The 20,915-nt window shown below is 41.2% G+C and overlaps 1 protein-coding gene across 1 annotated transcript in view; it reads right to left on the reverse strand.

Moving 5' to 3' along the window:
* Positions 1-20,915, reverse strand: part of lrp2a (low density lipoprotein receptor-related protein 2a) — a 404,078-nt gene that overhangs the window by 115,132 nt on the left and 268,031 nt on the right. Inside the window, 4 exon segments of the mRNA XM_063052409.1 lie at positions 3,641-3,837; positions 6,536-6,710; positions 12,408-12,631; positions 17,442-17,612. Coding sequence (XP_062908479.1) covers positions 3,641-3,837; positions 6,536-6,710; positions 12,408-12,631; positions 17,442-17,612 — 767 coding nt within the window.

A 20,915-nucleotide genomic window follows, 5' to 3' on the forward strand; every position in this document is an offset into this window, starting at 1 on the left:
GCAGCATGTGGAAAAAAAGCAGCGTGCGAAAAAAAGGCAGCACGCGCTCCGAGCAGCCGCTCTCCCCTGGATTTGGAACGGCATTCTCGCCGGCATTGCTTAAACACAGGCCTGTGAGCAGCCGTTAGCAAGATGGGTTCTAAGGTATAGGAAAAGCCTGAAAGAGCTCGTAAGGGTGTTACACTTAGCGTAAAACTAGACATAATTAAGCGTTTCGATCGTGGTGAACGAAGCAAGGACAGAGTGAGTTTGGCTTGTGAAAGCTGATGAAGATGATGTTGAAGAGGTTTTGGCATCCCATGACCACGAACTGATAGATGAAGAGCTGATGCCATTGGAAGAGGAAAGGATAACAATCAAAACCGAATGCAGTAGCCAACGGACTGAAAGTGAAGTCATCCAGGAACTGAACGTGATGCAACTGCATGAAATTTTCACTGCAATGACTGCAGAAAAGAACGACTTTAATCTTGAAAGGGTACGTCGGTTTAGGGCATATTTGCAAGATGGTTTACAAAGAACTGTATGAAAGAAAAATGCGCGAGGCTAGCAGTCAAGCAAGCCTTCAGCAGACAACGAACCTTGACCTTCAACATCGAGACAGGCAGTCATAGGAGAAGATGAGCTGTCTGCCCTGATGGAAATAGACGACGAGATGACACCTCAGTGTCCACCACCCCAACCCCCGGGCTGTGGACAGACACCGATTCACGGAGAATGCAGTGGTAGCCAGGAGGCACCCAGCACATCTTTAAGAAAAAGCCGAAATAAACAATCTAATTAATTAGGTGCCGCCCGGCATGTAAATGTTGTCCCAGATCAGAGGCAATTGCCAATTGCGTCGCCTGTGATCTGGGCCGACATTTACGTGCCAGGCAGCACCTAATTAATTAGCTTGTTTATTTTGGCTTTTTTCTTAAAGATGTGCTGGGTGTGTCCCGGCTACCACAGTACCCCTGCATGCTTCGCGGATCGGTATCGGTTTGCAGCCCGGAGGGTGGGGGCCACTGCACCACCCCAACCTCTGATGACTCAGCCTAACACACCATCATCAGTGTGCTCTGTGCTGTCTTCCCAATTCCGGTAAGTGATATACTGTACATACATTATTTCTACTTTATATAGGCTGCGTATTTTTTTGCATTATTTGGTATGATTTGGCAGCTTCATAGCTTAAGGGTGACTGGAGAGCACTTGCGCTGTGTTTTTGCTGAGAGCGCTTGCGTGAGATTTTCACTACGGAGAGCAGTGCAGGCAATGATTGTAGAGAAGTATTTCTACTTTATATAGGCTGTGTATTTATCATATCATTCCTGCTTTTACTATATGTTACTGTTATTTTAGGTTTTATGTGTTATTTGGCATGATTTGGTAGGATATTTTTGGGTCTGCGAACGCTCACAAATTTTTCCCGTATAAATTAGTGGTAATTGCTTCTTCGCTTTACGACCTTCTGGCTTACAAACCGTTTCATAGGAACGCCCTACCTTCGGATGGCGGGGGAAACCTGTATGTCTCCGTACTGCCAGTTTGTGTTCTCTTAAATGAGTTGAGAGTTTACGTTTGCCTGACATAGTTCTTGTTGCAGTCTCCACAGGTGATCCTGTACACCACATTGCTTTTGTCGGTTGTCTTTAGTGGTACCGAGAATTCAAAGGTCAACTGAAGGGGTAGTCAATCAGACCAAGGCAAGCGAGTGGGGGCCTACAAAACTGCAAACACTCCCAGAGAGAAACAGCAACAACCACGCACTGAGAATGTCACCCTGACTGCTGATGAAATGTCTGCAAGCTAATTGCCAAGCTCAGAAAACACCGCAACATTTAAAATGACTTAAATCTAGAACATGCAACAAATGTAAATTTTTTCAGATGTCCAAACAAGGATGTAGCAACTCAGGTCACATTAGAAGACTGATTTTAATGGATCCTTTGCTTATAAATGGAGGTAGTAGAGTAGAGACAAAAGTTAAATCATGAGATCTTGCAGTGATAAGCTTGAGCAGAGGACACAGCCTCAGATAGAGGGATGTCTTTTTAGAACAGAGATGAGGAGGAATTTCTTTAGCCAGGGAGTGCTGAATCTGTGGAATTTATTGCACAGTTGGTCGTGGAGGCCAAATCATTGGGTATATTTAAGGCGGCGGCTGAAAGATTCTTGACTGGTCAAGGCATGAAGCGACGCAGGGAGAAGGCAGGAGATTAGGGCTGAGAGGGAAAATGAATTAACTATGATAAATGGCGGAGCAGACTCGATAGGCCAAATAGCCTAATTCTGCTCCTATATCTTATGGTCTAATAATGCGGAGTAATTTATCTGAGCAGTGTTGGGGAAAAAAAGCAAAAGCTTTGCTACAGGTGGATTAAAGGTAGGGCTTGCCTTTAAAAGAATGTTCTATAGATTCTGTTACAATGATTTATTGTAATACATGTGTTTCCTAATCCAACTTCCTCTGAAGTTTTAATCAGTTTAAAAGAATACTGTACACCAATAGGAAATGGGCCAAATGGCCGAATTCTGCTCCTATATCTTATGGATTTGTTGATCAACGATGGACAGTTTCGGAGAGATTTGGAAGGGGAGAGATACTAAAAGTTGTTTAAGTATCAAAATATCATGGCTGGAAATCTTCACTGAAAAATGGTATTGAGAGCCGAACTTGATCCCGAAGGTAATCTAGGAGTCTGTGCACTATTGGGCAGGCGCAGCTACGATGGCACTAGACAGCGACTCCTTCAAGCTCATCTGCGGAAACAACTTAATTTCTACCTTTAACATCTCTCTTTTTTTTTCCAAGGTGGATGAGGTTCTGTCAAAGTCCCTAACCTAGAGCTACACTCAAACCTCGGTTCTTTGTGGTGATGAGACCTGCTCCCAGGGCTCACTGATTGGCCGTTTTTTTGATATCCTAATGATGCGGTCTAGAAGTTAAGCACAACCTTTGGGTTCCAAGGCTTTTCAGTACCGGGGAAGAGCTAATTCTATGCCAGCGCCACAGACTGAAGCATCGCAGGAGAAAATGGAATATTGGGAACAGCTGATCAGCTGCTGGAGGTCTCTACTTGGCAAATCAAAATCAATCAATAAATAAATCTCTCTCATTGGTGAGGGAGAGTATTGAATACTCTCAGTTTTCTTCATCACACGTGTACACCAGTAGAGGAAGTTAAATACAGAGTGATGGGGCAGAAAGCAGACAATGAATGACTGAGGTTGGGTGGGACTACAACTGAAGGTCATGGTTTAAAGGTGAAAAGATTAAGGGGAACATGAGGGGAAAGTTTTCACTCAGAGGGTCGTGAGAGTGTGGAACCACCTGCCAGTACAAGCACTGAATACAAGTTTGAATTCGACATTTAACAGAGGTATGGATAGGTACATGGATGGAAGGCTATGGTCCTGGTGCAGGTCAATGGGAGTAGGTAGGTTAAATGATCCAGCATGGACTAGATAGACCAAAGGGTCTGCTTCTTTGTTCAGCTTTTCTATGACTCCTTTGCATAGTTTCACAATTTTGATTTGAGTTTCTTGTTTGAAATAAGCATTACAAGATAAGAATTTGCAGAAAAAGAGACAAGAAGCAGTCAAAGATGCACACTAGTGGTCAGAGCTGTGCTCAATTAACAAAAGAAATGCTTACCACAAAGTGCAGCGTCTTCATCAGATCCATCCGGGCAATTCAGAAAGACATTGCACAAGGAGTAGGAACTGGTACAGTTACCATCATCGCACTGAAATTGTCCAAGACCACAATGGTGAGGTGGGCAGGTGCTGGGCTCATCAGAACCATCTGTGCAATCTTTTTCTCCATCACATTTCCACCAGATTGGAATACACCTTGGAGAGGCAAAGCAACAACTTACTATTTTAAAGTTAAGGTTGATGTATTCAATACATGGTATTGGGGGTAGGGTACTGACATGGATAGAAAATTGGTTAGCAGACAGGAAACAAAGAGTAGTGATTAACGGGTCCCTTTCAGAATGGCAGGCAGTGACTAGTGGTGTACCGCAATATACATTAATGATTTACAATATAAATTAATGATTTAGATGAAGGATTTAAAAGTAACATAAGCAAATTTGCATATGACACAAAGCTAGGTGGCAGTGTTAAATGTCAGGAGGATGTTATGAGAATGCAGGGTGACTTGGATAGTTTGGGTGAGTGGGCAGATGCATAGCAGTGGCAGCTTAATGTGGATAAATGTGAGGTTATCCACTTCGGTGGTAAAAACAGGCAGGCAGATTACTATCTGAATGGTGTCAAGTTAGGAAAAGGGGAAATACAATGAGATCTAGGTGTCCTTGTTCATCAGTCACTGAAAGTAAGTACACAGGTACAGCAGGGAGTGAAGAAAGTTAATGGCATGTTGGCCTTCATAACAAGGTGAGTCGAATATAGGAGCAAAGAGGTCCTTCTGCAGCTGTACAGGGCCCTGGTGAGACCACACCTGGAGTATTGTGTGCAGTTTTGGTCTCCAAATTTGAGGAAGGACATTCTTGCTATTGAGGGAGTGCAGCGAAGGTTCACGAGGTTAATTCCTGGGATGGCGGGACTGTCATATGTTGAAAGATTGGAGCGACTGGGCTTATATACACTGGAACTTAGAAGGATGAGAGGGGATCTGATTGAAACATATAAGATTATTAATGGATTGGACACGCTAGAGGCAGGAAACATGTTCCCGATGTTGGGGGAGTCCAGAACCAAAGGCCACAGTTTAAGAATAAGGGGTAGGCCATTTAGAACGGAGTTGAGGAAAAATTTTTTCACCCAGAGAGTTGTGGATCTGTGGAATGCTCTGCCTCAGAAGGCAGTGGAGGCTAATTCTCTGGATGCTTTCAAAAAAGAGTTAGATAGAGCTCTTAAAGATAGTGGAGTCAAGGGATATGGGGAGAAGGCAGGAACGGGGTACTGATTATGGATGATCAGCCATGATCACAGTGAATGGCAGTGCTGACTCGAAGGGCTGAATGGCCTACTCCTGCACCTATTGTCTATTGAATACATTCATCAGATCAATATAAATGTGGGGGAAATTATGCATGTTGTATCCTCTTTTGCCACAGGTGAGGTCCCAGACGGCTGTACTATAGCACAGCAGACTGTGCAATTACAAAAAATGCACGGCAGTGCCTCTACTTCCTTGGGAGTTTGCAAAGACTTGGCAAGACATCTAGAACTTTGACGAACTTCAATATAGATGTGTAGTAGAGAGTATATTGACTGGTTGCATCACAGCCTGGTATGCAAACACCAATGCCCTTGAACAGAAAGTCCTGCAAAAAGTAGTGAATTCAGCCCAGTCCATCACGGGTAATGTCCTCATCACCAATGAGCACATCTACATGAAATGCCTTCCCAGGAAAGAAGCATCCATCATCAGGGACTCCACCACCCAGGACATGCTCTCTTCTCACTTCTGCCATCGGGAAGAAGGTACAGGAGCCTTAGGACTCTAACCACCAGGTTCAGGAATAGTTATCACTCCTCAACCATCAGGCTCTTGAACTAAAGAGGATAACATCTCTTGCTCCATCATTGAGATGTTCCCACAACCCATGAACTCACATTCAAGGTCTCTTCATCTCATCTTCTTGATATTTATTGCTTATTTTTTCTGTATTTGCAAAGCTTGTTTTCTTTTATACACCAGTTGGTTCGGTCTTTCACTAATTCTGTTACAGTTCTTATTCTATGGATTTACTGAGCATGCCCACAGAAAATGAATCTCGCGGTTGTATGTGGTGACATATAGGTACTTTGATAACAAATTTTCTTTGAACTTTGAAAGAAGTTTGTACAACTACGCGATGCGTAGATAGGATACATGGTCAGCCTTTTTCCCTCAGAGTGGAAATGTGAAATACTGGAAGGTACAGCTTTAAGGTGAGAGGAGAAAGGAGATTTATGAGGCAAGTTATTTTTTAAACACACAGAGAGCATGGTAGGTGCCTGACGTGCACTGCTGGGGAGTTGGTGGAAGTAGATATGACAGTAACATGTGAAAGGTAGTTAGACGGGCACATGAATAGTCAAGCAATGTGAGTCCCTGGACACTGGGATGACATGGTAGCGTAATGGTTAGCTCACCACTTTACAGTACCGATGACCCAGGTTCAATTCCTCTGCTAACTGTAAGGAGTTTGCATATTCTCCCTGTGGCCAAGTGGGTTTCCTCCACATGTTTCAGTTTCCTCCTGCAGTCCAAAGGCATACCTGTTGACTGGTTAACTGGTCTCTGTAAATTGTCCCATGATTAGGCTGGGGTCAAATCGGGGAATTGCTGGGTGGTGCAGCTCGAAGGGCCAGAAGGGCCTATCCTGCACGCAATAAATAAATAAATAATAAAATAAATAAATAGACAGAAGGACTTTAAATTGGCATCACAGTTGGCAGAGTCATCATGGGCTTTCAAGCCTGTCCATGAGCTATGCACTGTTCTATGGTTGATGAATTGCTGAAACAATATTCACATTAAATGTGAACGTACGATAATCAAAGAATTAATTAAACAAACAGCATTAGTTACCTTTCATTGTTTGTACATCTGTACTGTGTACTTGTGCACATCAGGAAACAGTGAGCGGTGTTGTCCGGCTGCTTTATGAAGCTATCCGGACATTCACAAGTATAGTTTAGACCACCTGCTGCTATCAGACACAGATGGGAGCAGCCACCATTATTTGTACCACAAGGATTGATTGCTGAAATGAGAATCGGTATAAAAGTAATTGAGAACTTGAATATGTTTTAATCTTTTTTTTCTGGATAGCAGAGCTGTACAATGAGGCTGCACTGCAAGGTTATAGGACTAAAAAGACAAAATAGACACAACTTGTTAGCTTGATAACAAGTTTTCTTCCTTCCAAGGTTTATTCCTTATGTACAGGAGCCTGAAAGCACACACACAGTGATTCATGAACAGCCTCTTCCCCTCTGCCATCCAATTTCTAAATGGAAATTGAACCCATGAACACTACCTCACTACTTTCTTTAAAGTTCTGTTTTTGCAACTACTTATTTAATTTAACTATTATATATATACATATATAGTGTTACCATAATTCAGAGATTATTTTCTATATAATCATGAATTGCATTGTACTGCTGCTACAAAGTTAACACATTTCACGACATATGCCAGTGATATTAAACCTGATTCTGAATTCTGATTATGTCTGCTGTGAACTATCATTCTGTTTAACAGCGGCAAAGGAAGGAGGAATGGGCATAACAATATGTGATGCTTGACTAGGGATATTGAGGCTGTTGTCAGAGGGGCTATTACTACAACCAGAGCTCACGGGGTAAGGGTGAAAGGTGAACAGTTTAAGGGGAACATGAGGGGAAACTTCTTTACTCAGAGGGTTATGGGATTGTGGAATGAGCTGCCAGTGCAAGTGGTGCATGTGAGTTCCATTTCAATGTTTAAGAGAAGTTTAAATAGGTACATGGATGGTAGGGCTATGGAGGGTTCTGGTCCAGGTGCAGGTCGATGGGAGCACACAGTTTCGGCACAGAGTAGATGGCCCGAAGGTGCTGTACATTTCTATGACTCAGTGACTCTACCGAGAAATAGATCTAGAGAAGAATTATTTTGTTATACAATTCAATATACAATTATCCTGAAATATACAATTAACCATCTAGAGAAATCTACGAAAAAACTACAGAACATTTTCACTCCCTGCTCAAGCAGATTTAGTACAATGCTAATGAAAAAAAAGGAACATTTCCAAAACGCTATCAGGTCATCGATTTCTTTCTTATGTCCTTTTTTTTATATTTTGTAGTCCTCGGTTTTATTATGAAGTATATCAGTTGTGTTACACAAGCATATGCCATATAAGCCGGTCAAACATATGTTCTTGAGCAAAACAGTATATGCTAGGAAAAGTAACCATGATGGAGAGCAGTGAGTTAAAAACACACTGCTTTCTTTTTTTTCTTTTTCAATCTTTTTATTAGTTTCAGCATCATATACATTACAGAAAAATAGATACAGAGAAATTGGGATTACATTATTGAAAAAATAGTTTATACAAATATAACCTCAATTGACACATAATTCATGAACCTCCCAAAATCTCAGAAAGTACAGCTCTAATATAGGGAAATATAAGATAAAAATGGAAAAAATATCATGAAAAAAAAGGAAAAAATTTCCCCCAAATAAGAAAAAAAATCTAAACCAACTAAAGAAAAACTAAACTAACAAAAAGAAAAATTATGGGCTATTATGATACCTCAGATAAGACCATTAGTGTCATTAACTCAGCTCCTCTCCCTGTATATAGAATAACAAGGTAGAATTGGAAAGGGTCAAATTACGTCATATGAAAGTATTGAATAAATGGTCTCCAAATCGCTTCAAATTTAATAGAAGGGTCGTAAATGACGCTTCTAATTTTTTCTAAATTTAAACAAGACATAGTTTGCGAAAACCATTAAAATGTAGTAGGAGGATTAGTCTCTTTCCAATTCAATAGTATGGATCTTCTAGTCATTAGTGTAACAAAAGCAATCATCTGACAAGCTGTGGGAGTCAGATGATGTTGTTCTATCATTGGTAAACCAAAGATTGCAGTAAAAGGATGGGGTTGTAAATCAATATTCAAAACAGTTAAAATAATATCAAAGATATCGTCCCAGTATTTCTTCAGCAAAGGGCATGACCAAAACATGTGAGTTAACGAAGCTGTCTCAGAATGACATGTATCACATACAGGATTTATATGAGAGTAATAGTGAGTTAATTTATCCTTGGACATATGAGCTCTGTGTACTACCTTAAACTGTATCAATGTGTGTTTAGCACATATAGAAGAAGAATTCACTAATTGAAGAACTTTTTGCCATTTCTCAATAGGTAAAGTAAGCTTAATTTCCCTTTCCCAGTTATTCTTGATTGAATTCAATACATCTGGATTTATTTTCATAATCATATTATAAATAATTGCTATTGAACCTTTCTGAAAAGGATTTAAATCTAAAATTCTTTCCATTATATCCGATGAGTATGAAATCGGAAAGGTAGTAAGAACAGTATTTAAAAAGTTTCTAATCTGTAAGTATCTAAAGAAATGGGATCTAGGCAAATTATATTAGATAATTGTTCAAAAGACATGAAACAATTATCTAAAAATAAATCAGAAAAACATATTATAACTTTAGATTTCCAGACTAGATAGGCTTGATCCAAAAAAAGAGGGTTGAAAAAGAAAATTAAGTAGAATAGGGCTTGCTAAAATAAATTGATTCAAACCAAAAAATTTTTGAACTGAAACTATATTCGAAGAGTATATTTAACTATTGGGTTATCCATATGTTCGTTCACTTTAGAAAAATCAAAAGGAAGCGGAGACCCTAAAATGGAACCTAATGAAAACCCTGAAATGGATTTACATTCTATTAACCCATTATGGACTTAAAATTGTATCCCAATTCCATGTCCAAAATTTTAAGTAACGAATATTAATTGCCCAATAATAAAATCTAAAGTTCGGCAATGCTAAACCGCCCTCCTTTTTGGGCTTCTGTAACTATCTTTTACCTAGTCTAGGATTTTTATTCTGCCATATATATGAAGAAATTTTTGAATCAACATTATCAAAAAAGGATTTCAGAATAAAGATGGGCAATGCTTGAAATAACTATAGAAACTTAGGTAAGAGGCAGCATTGATCCGACCAATTAAAGACAATGTCATTGGTGACCATTTGGTAAACAAACATTTAATCTGATCAAATAAAGGGAAAAAATTAGCCTTAAATAAATCCTTATGCTTCTTGATGATTTTTACTCTTAAATAAGTAAAATAATCAGTAACCAATCTAAATGGTAAGGATTTATAATTTGGAACCTGCATGTTCAACGGAAAAAATTTACTCTTATTAAGATTCAGTTTATAGCCAGAAAATTTGCTAAACTTGGCCAACAAAGATAAGATTACAGGAATGGATTTCTCTGGGTCAGAAATATATAGTAATAAATCATCAGCATATAATGATAGCTTATGTATCTCATTCCCATGAGTAATACTTAAAATATTTGGTGAATCTTGGATAGCAATTGCTAGAAGTTCTAAAGCGATATCAAATAATAAAGGACTTAAAGGACAACCCTGTCTAGTACCACAAAATAATCGAAAAAAGGGAGATCTTTGATTATTAGTAAAAACTGAAGCTAGAAGGGAATGATATATCGATTTAATCCAAGATATAAATATCGGACTGAAGTTAAACATATCAAGTGTACTGAACAAATATGGCCATTCAACTCTATCAAAGGCTTTCTCAGCATCTAATGAAATGACATATTCTGGAGTCCTAAGTGAAGGAGTATAAACAATATTCAATAATCTCCTAATATTAAAAGATGAATAACGAACGCACTCCTTTCACACAAATATGGCCTTGTCATTCTGCTGTTGCTGCGCTGAGTGTACACACTTCAAGTTCTTCCCCAGTTATTCCCATAAGGGGTCCAAAAGTGAGCTAATGCACTCGGACATGAGGAATTCTGCAGATGCTGGAAATTCAGGCAACACACAAAATGCTGGTGGAACACAGCAGGCCAGGCAGCATCTCTAGGAAGAGGTACAGTCGACATTTCGAGCCGAGACCCTTCATCAGGACTAACTGAAAGAAGAGATAGTAAGAGATTGGAAAGTGGGAGGGGAAGGGGGAGATCCGAAATGATAGGAGAAGACAGGAGGGGGAGGGATGGAGCTAAGAGCTGGAAAGTTGATTGGCAAAAGGGATACGAGGCTGGAGAAGGAAGAGTATCATGGGACGGGAGGCCTAGGGAGAAAGAAAGGGGGAGGGGAGCCCAGAGGATGGGCAAAAAGTATAGTGAGAGGGACAGAGGGACTCCCTTGTCCATTCGTCCCCCCCATCCCTTCCCACAGATCTTCCTCCTGGCACTTATCCTTGTAAGTGGAACAAGTGCTACACTTTCCCTTACACTTCCTCCCTTACCACCATTCAGAGCCCCAGACAGTCCTTCTAGGTGAGGCGACACTTCACCTGTGAGTCGGCTGGGGTGATATATTGCGTCCGGTTCTCCCGATGTGGCCTTCTATATATTGGCAAGACACAACGCAGGCTGGGAGACCGTTTCGCTGAACACCTATGCTCTGTCCGCCAGAGAAAGCAGGATCTCCCAGTGGCCACACATTTTAATTCCACGTCTCATTCCCATTCAGATATGTCTATCCACAGCCTCCTCTACTGTCAAGATGAAGCCACACTCAGGTTGGAGGAACAGTACCTTATATTCTGACTGGGTAGCCTCCAACCTGATGGCATGAACATTGACTTCTCTAACTTCCGTTAATGCCCCACCTCCCCTTCATACCCCATCCCTTATTTATTTATTTATTTATTTATTTATTTATTATTAATTTTTTTCTCTCTCTTTTTTCTCCCTCTGTCCCACTCACTATAACCCCTTGCCCATCCTCTGGGCTCCCCTCCTCCTTTCTTTCTCCCTAGGCCTCCTGTCCCATGATGGTCTTCCTTCTCCAGCCTCATATCCCTTTTGCCAATCAACTTTCCAGCTCTTGGCTCCATCCCTCCCCCTCCTGTCTTCTCCTATCATTTCTGATCTCCCCCTCCCCGTCCCAGTTTCAAATCTCTTACTATCTCTTTCTTCAGTTAGTCCTGATGAAGGGTCTTGGCCCGAAACATCGACTGTACCTCTTCCAATCGATGCTGCCTGGCCTGCGCATTCACCATCATTTTTTGTGTGTATTGCCTGATGCACTCGGGCTAGTTTTCCACCATGCACAGAGGAAGATTTCATCACTTTCGTAATGAGATACGTAAATGTGTATATGCTGTTTGTATACTGTATTTAAGGTGGATACTTCAGTTCATTTTGTAATGTAACTACATTGTGGGGAGCATCATACTCTAATTCATGCATAGTCCTGAGTTAACCTTGTTGGTAATTAAAGATGGTATGTCCTAGTGCTGAATAAAAAGGAACCCATCGTCCTCAGAAAGGGAGAGAATTAGGGGCTGAAGGAGAGATCGGGGCTGCCAGGAGGTCACACTGGACAAGATTAAGTACAAAGCTATTATTGTGTTTTCTGGTAGATAGCCATTTGTAAATATTTGCAGTTTTCTTTTCACTGTATTTTGTAAATTTGATTTTTTTTACACACCTAATAAACGCCCTTGCACTAAAGTGCTAAGCGATTCCAGCTATTTTTCCTTTGGTCATAGCCCAGGTATTTAACAGTGACACTCGAAGGGCATAACATGTATTCTATGTGTTTTCCTTTCAGAAAGTATGTAAAATTTATTTAATCTAGGGACAGACGTTAATCCAATATTTTATTGCAGTGCAACACTGTTTCCATATAAAGTAAGAAAGGATGCTCTCTATACATTTACCTCTTGGTTGTCTGTATGGGTGATATACGATGATATGAGTGGGCACATGGGTGATGTTCACCAAAATCTCTCTGTTTTCCCCTGTGTACTTGTTTGCTTTCTCCACTGATTTTGTGTTCCAATCAGTCCAATATATTGTATCCTCAAACAGGCTAATTGCAAATGGATGGCTCAGTATCCCTTCAAATACTGTATGTCGAAAGCTTCCATCCAGATTCGAAAACCTATAAAACAAAAAAGCCATTTATAATTCCATTGTGAGAAAGTAAAAACTGCCTTAAATGACACTGAAATGTAATTCTTCTCAGCAAGTTTTGAAGATGTTAAGTCAGAATTGATTTTTGGCCACGAGGAGTAACTAGTGGTTCAGACTATGCCAATCAAATCACAATTGTGTGGCTCTGCATAGTGGAACTTTATTTATTCATCGAGATACAAAGTGGAATAGGCTTTTCCTGCCCTTCAAGCCACCGATTTAATCCTAGCCCAATCACAGGACAATTTACAATGACCAATTAACCCACCAACCCGTATGTCTTTGGACTGTGGGAGGAAACAGGAGCACCCAGAGGAAACTGATGCGGTCACAGGGAGAACATACTAACTCCTTACAGTCAGCAGGTTGCTGGTGCTGTAAAACATTGTGCTAGCCATCATGCTACTGTGCTGCCCCAATTTGAATACAATCAGTTTATTTATTTCATTTTTATTTAGTGAAAGAGTGCAGAGTAGTCCCTTCCAGCCCTTCGAGCCATGTATCTTCCTTGTCTCATTTGGATAAAGTTGACCTACCTAGTTTCGTTTGTGACGTGGCACCAATTCTGACAAGCAAGACTGAAGTGAAGTACATGTGATTTGTTTGCCATGCTTCTGAGTCCATTTACATACAGTACAATTATAGTTAAATCTTTTCAAGGACAGGGTAGATAGAGACCATGTTTTGATACTCTTTTCCCCCATGTTAGTGATGATTTTATTTTATTTTTACTTTGCGATACAATGCAGAGTAGGCCCCTCCGACCCTTCGAGCCCCAGCAACCACTGACAACTGTGATTATCCCTAACTTAATCACAGGAGACTTTACAGTGACCAAGTAAACTACACAGTATGTCTTTGGGCTGTGGGAGGAAACCGGAGGAGCTGAAAAAAAATCTCACTCATTCCATGGGGAGGATGAATAGAGACTCTTCACAGGCAGTGCTGGAATTGAACTCTGAACTCCAGAGGGCTGGAGTATTCATTTGAATTAAACAAGAAGCAAAAGTATTGTGAAGAAAATATGTTAACATAAAAATATTTAAAGCTTGAATTTAAATATGGATTTTCCTGGGATTCATTGCTCCAAAACCATGAGTCATATTTAATAACATAGGAATCAGACTCAGAACCATGTTTAATATCAGCAGCATCTATTGAGGAATTTTGTTAACTGCGGCAGCAATACAACAAAATTCATGATAATACAGGAAAAAACTGTGAATTTCAGTAAGTATATATACCTATTTCGGGTTCCAAGGTTGTCAAGCCAAGGAGTGGTAGTGGGGACAAACTCCCACTACCTAAAAGTGCTCCTCATGGCACGGCCTCAAATAGCCTCTGACAACCAAGTCCAACTCCTGGCCTTCTCATGTGGCTTAGCCTCTAAGCCCGGCATAACTGTTTCAACTGACAGGAGAAGGGGCGAAGAGAGTCCCGGCACCTTAAAACCAGTGCTTTGGTTAGGTGGAGCTTGTTAGCCTGGGAAGGCAGTCTATCGAATCCAAAGTAAACCCTGAGGACAAATCTGGAGCTGGAGTCCCTAAGGCAGTCCGACATTGCCTTCAACCTCATTCTGGCAACCTCTGCGATGACACTGGTGCCAAGCTGTATCGGCCCTTGCCCTTCCCTTGGACAACATTGGTGTCGTGGAGAGGGGAGACTTCCTGCATGGGCAACAACTCGTTTTCCATACAACCTTGCCCAGGCCTGCGCCCTGGAAAAACTTTCCAGGCGCAGATCCATGGTCTCGCGAGACTAACGGATGCCACCACATATACCTATTTCTATATATACTTAGGGCAGTTTGGTAGTGTAGTGGTTAGCACAACATTTTATTGCACAGGCAATCTGGGTTCAATTCCCGCCACTCCCTGTAAGCAGTTTGTACGTTCTCCCCATGACCGCGTGGGTTTCCTCCGGGTGCTCAGGTTTCCTCCCACAATCCAAAGATGTATTGGTTGGTAGGTTAATTGGTCATTGTAAATTGTCCCGTGATTAGGCTAGGGCGAAATCGGTGGTTGCTGGGCAGCACGGCTTGAAGGACTGGAAGGGCCTATTTAGCACTATATCACAATAACAATCAACCAACCAAATAAATAAACAGTTAAATTAGATAAATAGTGCAAAACCAGAAATAAAAAGAGTGAGGTAGCGTTCATGGGGTCATGGATTTAATTGACATTTAAATGGAGAGTTTGTGGGTGCACCTCTACAGAGAATTTATCAATTTTTGACAAGTAACAAAGTCATCAAGGAAGGGCTCTAAAATAAATCGGTCAGCCACAGCTCGATTTTAGGAACTATATTTCAGTACAAAGGTTATGTGAAAATATTTTGGACTAACCATGACAAATCAGTTAAATCTTAATACAATTTCATTTTATTTTGAAATGTAAAATATTTTTTGTAACAATGCAGTGAAATTCAAAGCTAAGTTACAATAGTGTATTCTAATTTTTTTTAAGTAGGAAAATATAGTCAGGATGGACAACTAAAAAGCACAATGTACAGTCTTCATTACCTATTTCAAGTATGCAGGAAAAGCCAAGATCATTGTTTCTGGTTACTACAGAAGTCTGAAGATACACACTTAATGATTCAAGAACAGCTTCTTTTGCTCTACCGTCTGATTTCAGAATGGATATTGAACCCATGAACACAACCTCACTACTTTTTTAAAAAATTCCTATTTTTTGCACTACTTATTTAATCTAACTATTTAATATACTTAATATTCATGGACTTGAAAAGGGCTGTTCACTCACGATCCCCATACAATCTGACCTAGCTTGAGCAGTTTTGCAAAGACGACTGGGGAAAAATTGCGGTGTCCAGATGTACAAAGCTGATAGAGGCCTATCAACAGTTTTTTTTCTGTTGATCAATGTCAATAAAGCCAAATTAAATGTATTGTGATTGAACATTGATTTGTGGATCCAGAACTGGCTTGTCCACAGAAGGCAAAGAGTGGTTTTAGACGGGTCGTATAATGCATGGAGGTCGGTCATCAGTGGAGTGCCTCAGGGATCTGTTCTGGGACCCTTACTCTTCGTGATTTTTATAAATAAATTGGATGAGGAATTGGAGGGATGGGTTAGTAAGTTTGCTGATGACACAAAGGTTGGAGGTGTTGTGGATAGTGTGGAGGGCTGTCAGAGGTTACAGAGAGACATTGACAGGATGCAAAACTGGGCTGAGGATTGGCAGACGGAGTTCAACCCAGTTAAGTGTGAAGTGGTTAATTTTGGTAGGTCAAATATGATGGCAGAATATACTATTAATGGTAAGACTCTTGGCAGTGTGGAGGATCAGAGTGATCTTGGGGTCCAAGTCCATAGGACACTCAAAGCAGCTGCGCAGGTTGACTCTGTGGTTAAGAAGGCATATGGTATATTGGCCTTCATCAATCGTGGAATTGTATTTAGGAGCTGAGAGGTAATGTTGCAGCTATATAGGACCCTGGTCAGACCCCACTTGGAGTACTGTGCTCAGTTCTGGTCACCTCACTACAGGAGGTCCGGGAAGAAAGACAAGGGGGGGGGTGACCAGAGGATGGGCAAGAGGTATATTCAGAGGGACAGAGGAAGAAAAAGGAGAGTGAGAGAAAGAATGTGTGCATAAAAATGAGTAACAGATGGGGTACGAGGGGGAGGTGGGGCCTTAGCGGAAGTTAGAGAAGTCAATGTTCATGCCATCAGGTTGGAGGCTACCCAGACGGAATATAAGGGGTAAGTTTTTTACTCAGAGTGCTGGGTGCATGGAATGGGCTGCTGGCAACGGTGGTGGAGGCGGATACGATAGGGTCTTTTAAGAGACTTTTGGATAGGTAAATGGAGCTTAGAAAAATAGAGGGCTATAGGTAAACCTAGTAATTTCTAAGGTAGGGACATGTTCAGCACAACTTTGTGGGCCGAAGTGCCTGCATTGTGCTGTAGGTTTCCTATGTTTCTATGAAAACTTTCAAAGGGGGTTGAATGCTTTTTATAGGCACTGTATATATATACATACATACACACACACACACTTATTGTAATTCACATTTTTTTCTCTATTATTATGTATTGTAATGTACTGCTGCCACAAAGGTAACATATTTCTTGGCATATGCCAGTGATGTTAAACCTGATTCTGATTGTTTGGAAATTGGATGCTTTGGCACCTGGCTCACTGGGGGCACACTTTTCACACCCCCTCTTGGCCACTCTACAGTGTATGATCTTGAAGAAATGAATTAAATGTCGAAAAGCACCACAGCATTGTCATGGTTTGGAGGCTTGCGTGCTTCAATGACTCAGAGAGATATGTTGGCTGGAGTCAGGGCTTTGCGCTTTGGCTCTTGGTAGGGTCACCAATCCAAACAGGTAGAGTCTGGTAGAGTGGTTCACCAGTCCTCCAGGCAACAACCCTGACTGGTCAAAAAAAATTGTTACGGAAACTGCAATGAAGAATCCTTCCACATCCGAGTGTAATGGTATTCCTGATTCTCCATTCGGAACCTGTGTGACTGATAGTAGTGAAAACTGAGAGGAGGCTACTGACATGATGAAGGATTCCCTGAACACCACCAGAATTGGAAGCCACTCATTGCTGCCTTAAACAATAGCGGTGTAATGGGCAGTGAGTAACCAAATAAGGAGGGTTAATTGTAATCCAGTGGTTTGGAACTCTGCTGATACCCAACCCTGAATATGCAAAATGAACAAAGTTTGACTGTAATATTTCATCAAATGTGTGGAATTAGGGATTTCCTTAGTGAAAGTTTCAAATGTGCTTACTCAATGTAATCCAGATGGGCATCTGTCCAATACAGTTTGTCGTTTGTATAGTCAATTGTCAATCCAGTAGGCCATTCCAGTTTTGAGGTAATGATGGCTGAAAAACTTCTACCATCCATACCCATGCGACCAATGTAGGCTTCATAACCCCAGTCAGTCCAAAAAACGTATCTGTAAAATGTTTCAATAACTGAAATATGTAAAAGTTACTAAAGTTTCTAAGACAACAAATTTTACCTTAACTAATTGATGAATACAGCAGGAATCCCAATCTGCAAATGATATTAGTGAAAAAGAACATTTGTTACAAATCATATTTACATATATTAAGTACATATAATCTTATATATAATAATTAGAAGTGGTTGGGTAGGTAAAGCTGAGATCACAATTCAGTTATTCATCATCATCATCATTATCATTATCATCATGTGCTGCGTCATACGCGTGGACGAGCACGGTCTTCCATCTGTCTTTAATCTGATTGTGGCCTGTTGTTCTTATTCTTTACTCTATCCATGATCATGATTTCTCTTGGCAAACTTTTCTCCAGAAGTAATTTGCTATTGCCCCCTTCTGGGCAGTGTCTTTACAACACAGGTGACCCCAGCTATTATTAACACTCTTCAGAGACTGTCTGCCTGGCGTCAGTGGTTGCATAACCAGGACTTGTGATATGCACCAGCCGCTCACACGGCCATCCACCACCTGATCCCATGGCTTCATGTGACCCTGATCGTGGGGCTGAGCAGGTACTACACCTTGCCCAAGGGTGACCTGCAGGCTAGCAGAGGGAAGGGGTGTCTTACATCTCCTTTGGTCGAGATGTATCTTCACCCCACCGCCTGATTAAGTGGATATATTATTGAATAGCAAATGGTAGGAAATTAGAGGTGGGTGGCTATGGAAAGGTGAAGTTACAATTCAATCAGTTATTGCCTTATAGAATTGCAGAGCAGGCTTGAGGAGCTGAATGCCCTGCTTCTATTCCCAATTTGTGTTTTGCAACCGGCACAAAAGTTTATCAAATTTTAAGTTCAAAGTGTTTAAAACAAGTTGACTTTGTTCAAAGTGCATTTATTATAAAAATATGTATAAATTACACAACCATGAGATTTGTCTGCTTACAGGATTCGTCTTGCCACAAAGCACGAAATCTGAAATAACCCAATTAAAAAAAGGCCAATGCGCACAGCAAGAGGAAAGTAAGCAAAAATGATACAAACAATAAAAGCAAGCAACAGCATTTCAAATCAAATTGAGTCCATAGACCTGAATCCTGGAGCCCGGCTGATAGTGTAGTGGTATCCACACTTTTTTTCTCCTGATCTTTGGTGATAATTCTATCAACGATCACCAATTAGGGTACCCACAGGCAGATAGATACCGTGATTTAAAATGGTATATCAATGCAGTGCTTCAAAACTCCTGTATTTTGAGATGAAACTACTGTCATCTCTTTTATAATCCGAGTTACCTCCCTTAAAAATATGGACTATTTGACATTAAGACTAGAAGACACTGGAGCAGAATTAGGCCACTTGGCCTATTCAATCATGGCTGATGGTTTTTTCCCTTCCTCAGCCCCATTCCCCAGTCTTCTCCCTGTAAGTTTTGATGCTGTACCCAATCAAGAAACTATCAATCAACACACATCAAAGTTGCTGGTGAACGCAGCAGGCCAGGCAGCATCTCTAGGAAGAGGTACAGTCGACGTTTCAGGCCGAGACCCTTCGTCAGGACTAACTGAAGGAAGAGTGAGTAAGGGATTTGAAAGTTGGAGGGGGAGGGGGAGGGTCTCGGCCTGAAACGTCACTCTTCCTTCAGTTAGTCCTGACGAAGGGTCTCGGCCTGAAACGTCGAATGCATCTCTTCCTAGAGATGCTGCCTGGCCTGCTGTGTTCACCAGCAACTTTGATGTGTGTTGCTTGAATTTCCAGCATCTGCAGAATTCCTGTTGCTTGCGTTTTTAAAGAAACTATCAATCTCCACCTTAAATATACTCAGCAACCTGACCTCTACAACTGCCTGTGGTAACAAATTCCACAAATTCACCACCCTCTGGCTAAAGAAATTCAGCATCTCTGATTTAAGTGGACAACCTTCCATCCTATGACTTTGCCCTCTTGCCCTAGGCTCCCCCAAAATGGGAAACATCCTTTCCACATCTATTCTGTTTAGCCTTTCAACATTTGAAAAGTTTCAATGAGATGTCCCCCCTCATCCTTCCAATCATTCCTCATACGATTACCCTTTCATTCCCAGAATCATCCTTATGAACCTTGTGAGGAGAATACACATAGATAAGATGTTAGCTGTCCTGTGTGATCAGCAGTTGGTCTGCCACCTGTCTTCAAGAGAGAGATAAGGGACACAATGAAACAGCACCTGGAGATGTGTAGAGAGCTGTCTGGAGCGGCTCCCCCTTTGAACCCTGAACTGTTTGAAGTGATGGACAGGCGATACCCCAGCAGGGGGATAAAAAGGGACAGGTTCGCTAAGGCAAGATACACACGACACCTGAGGTAACGAGACCCTGGAAACGGTGCGCCTCTCACGAGTAGGTGGGAAGTACCGGACAACGCACAGGGTGGAAAGGTACGATCAACGGGAACCCGGTGTGTGTCCGCCCTTGCCTGGGTGCTGGGTTCACTGCAGAGGATCGACCGTATCTGAAGGAGGGGTCACAGTCGGTGACCTCAGGTGACATCACCAAGGACCTGCCCAAAAGTTGCTTGTGAGCCATATCGCCGGTCTGTGAGTGAAGCCGTGTCTGAATGATCAGTTGTTCCCGTTCTCTCTCTCTCTCCCCCCCACATTGTCCATCGCCATGGCAACGATTACTGCGAACTGAACTACTAAATTGGACTGAACTTTGAGTCACTTTGAAATTTGGTCATTTACCCCTAGACAACGATAGAGCTTGATTGATGCTGTTATCTTAATTCTGTGCACATGTGTGTTTATCATTGCTAAACTGTTGCATTTATTATCCTTTCAATTACTGTGTTGCTTGTTTCTTTAATAAAACTTTCTTAGTTCTAATAATCCAGACTCCAACTGAGTGATCCATTTCTGCTGGTTTGGCAACCCAGTTACGGGGTACGTAACAACCTCCTCTGAACCCTCTCCACATCCTTTCTTAGATAAGGAGCCCAAAACTATTCAAATTACTCAAGGTGAAGCCTCAGCATTATATCCCAGCTCTTATATTCTAGACCTTTTGAAATGAATGCTAAGATTGCATTTGCCTTCCTCACCATCAACTCAAACTACAAGTTAACCTTTAGGGTGTTCTGTACAAGGACACCCAAGTCCCTTTGCATCTCAGCTTTTTGGATTTTCTCCCTGTTTAGAGATTAGTTTGCACATTTATTTCTTCTACCAAATTGCATGACCTTACATTTTCCAACATTGTATTTCTTTTGCCATTTCCTTGCCCATTCTCCTAATGTCCAAGTCCTTCTGCACCTT

This window comes from Mobula hypostoma, chromosome 6 (genome assembly GCF_963921235.1).
Source record: "Mobula hypostoma chromosome 6, sMobHyp1.1, whole genome shotgun sequence".
Classification (NCBI taxonomy): Eukaryota; Metazoa; Chordata; class Chondrichthyes; order Myliobatiformes; family Myliobatidae; genus Mobula; species Mobula hypostoma.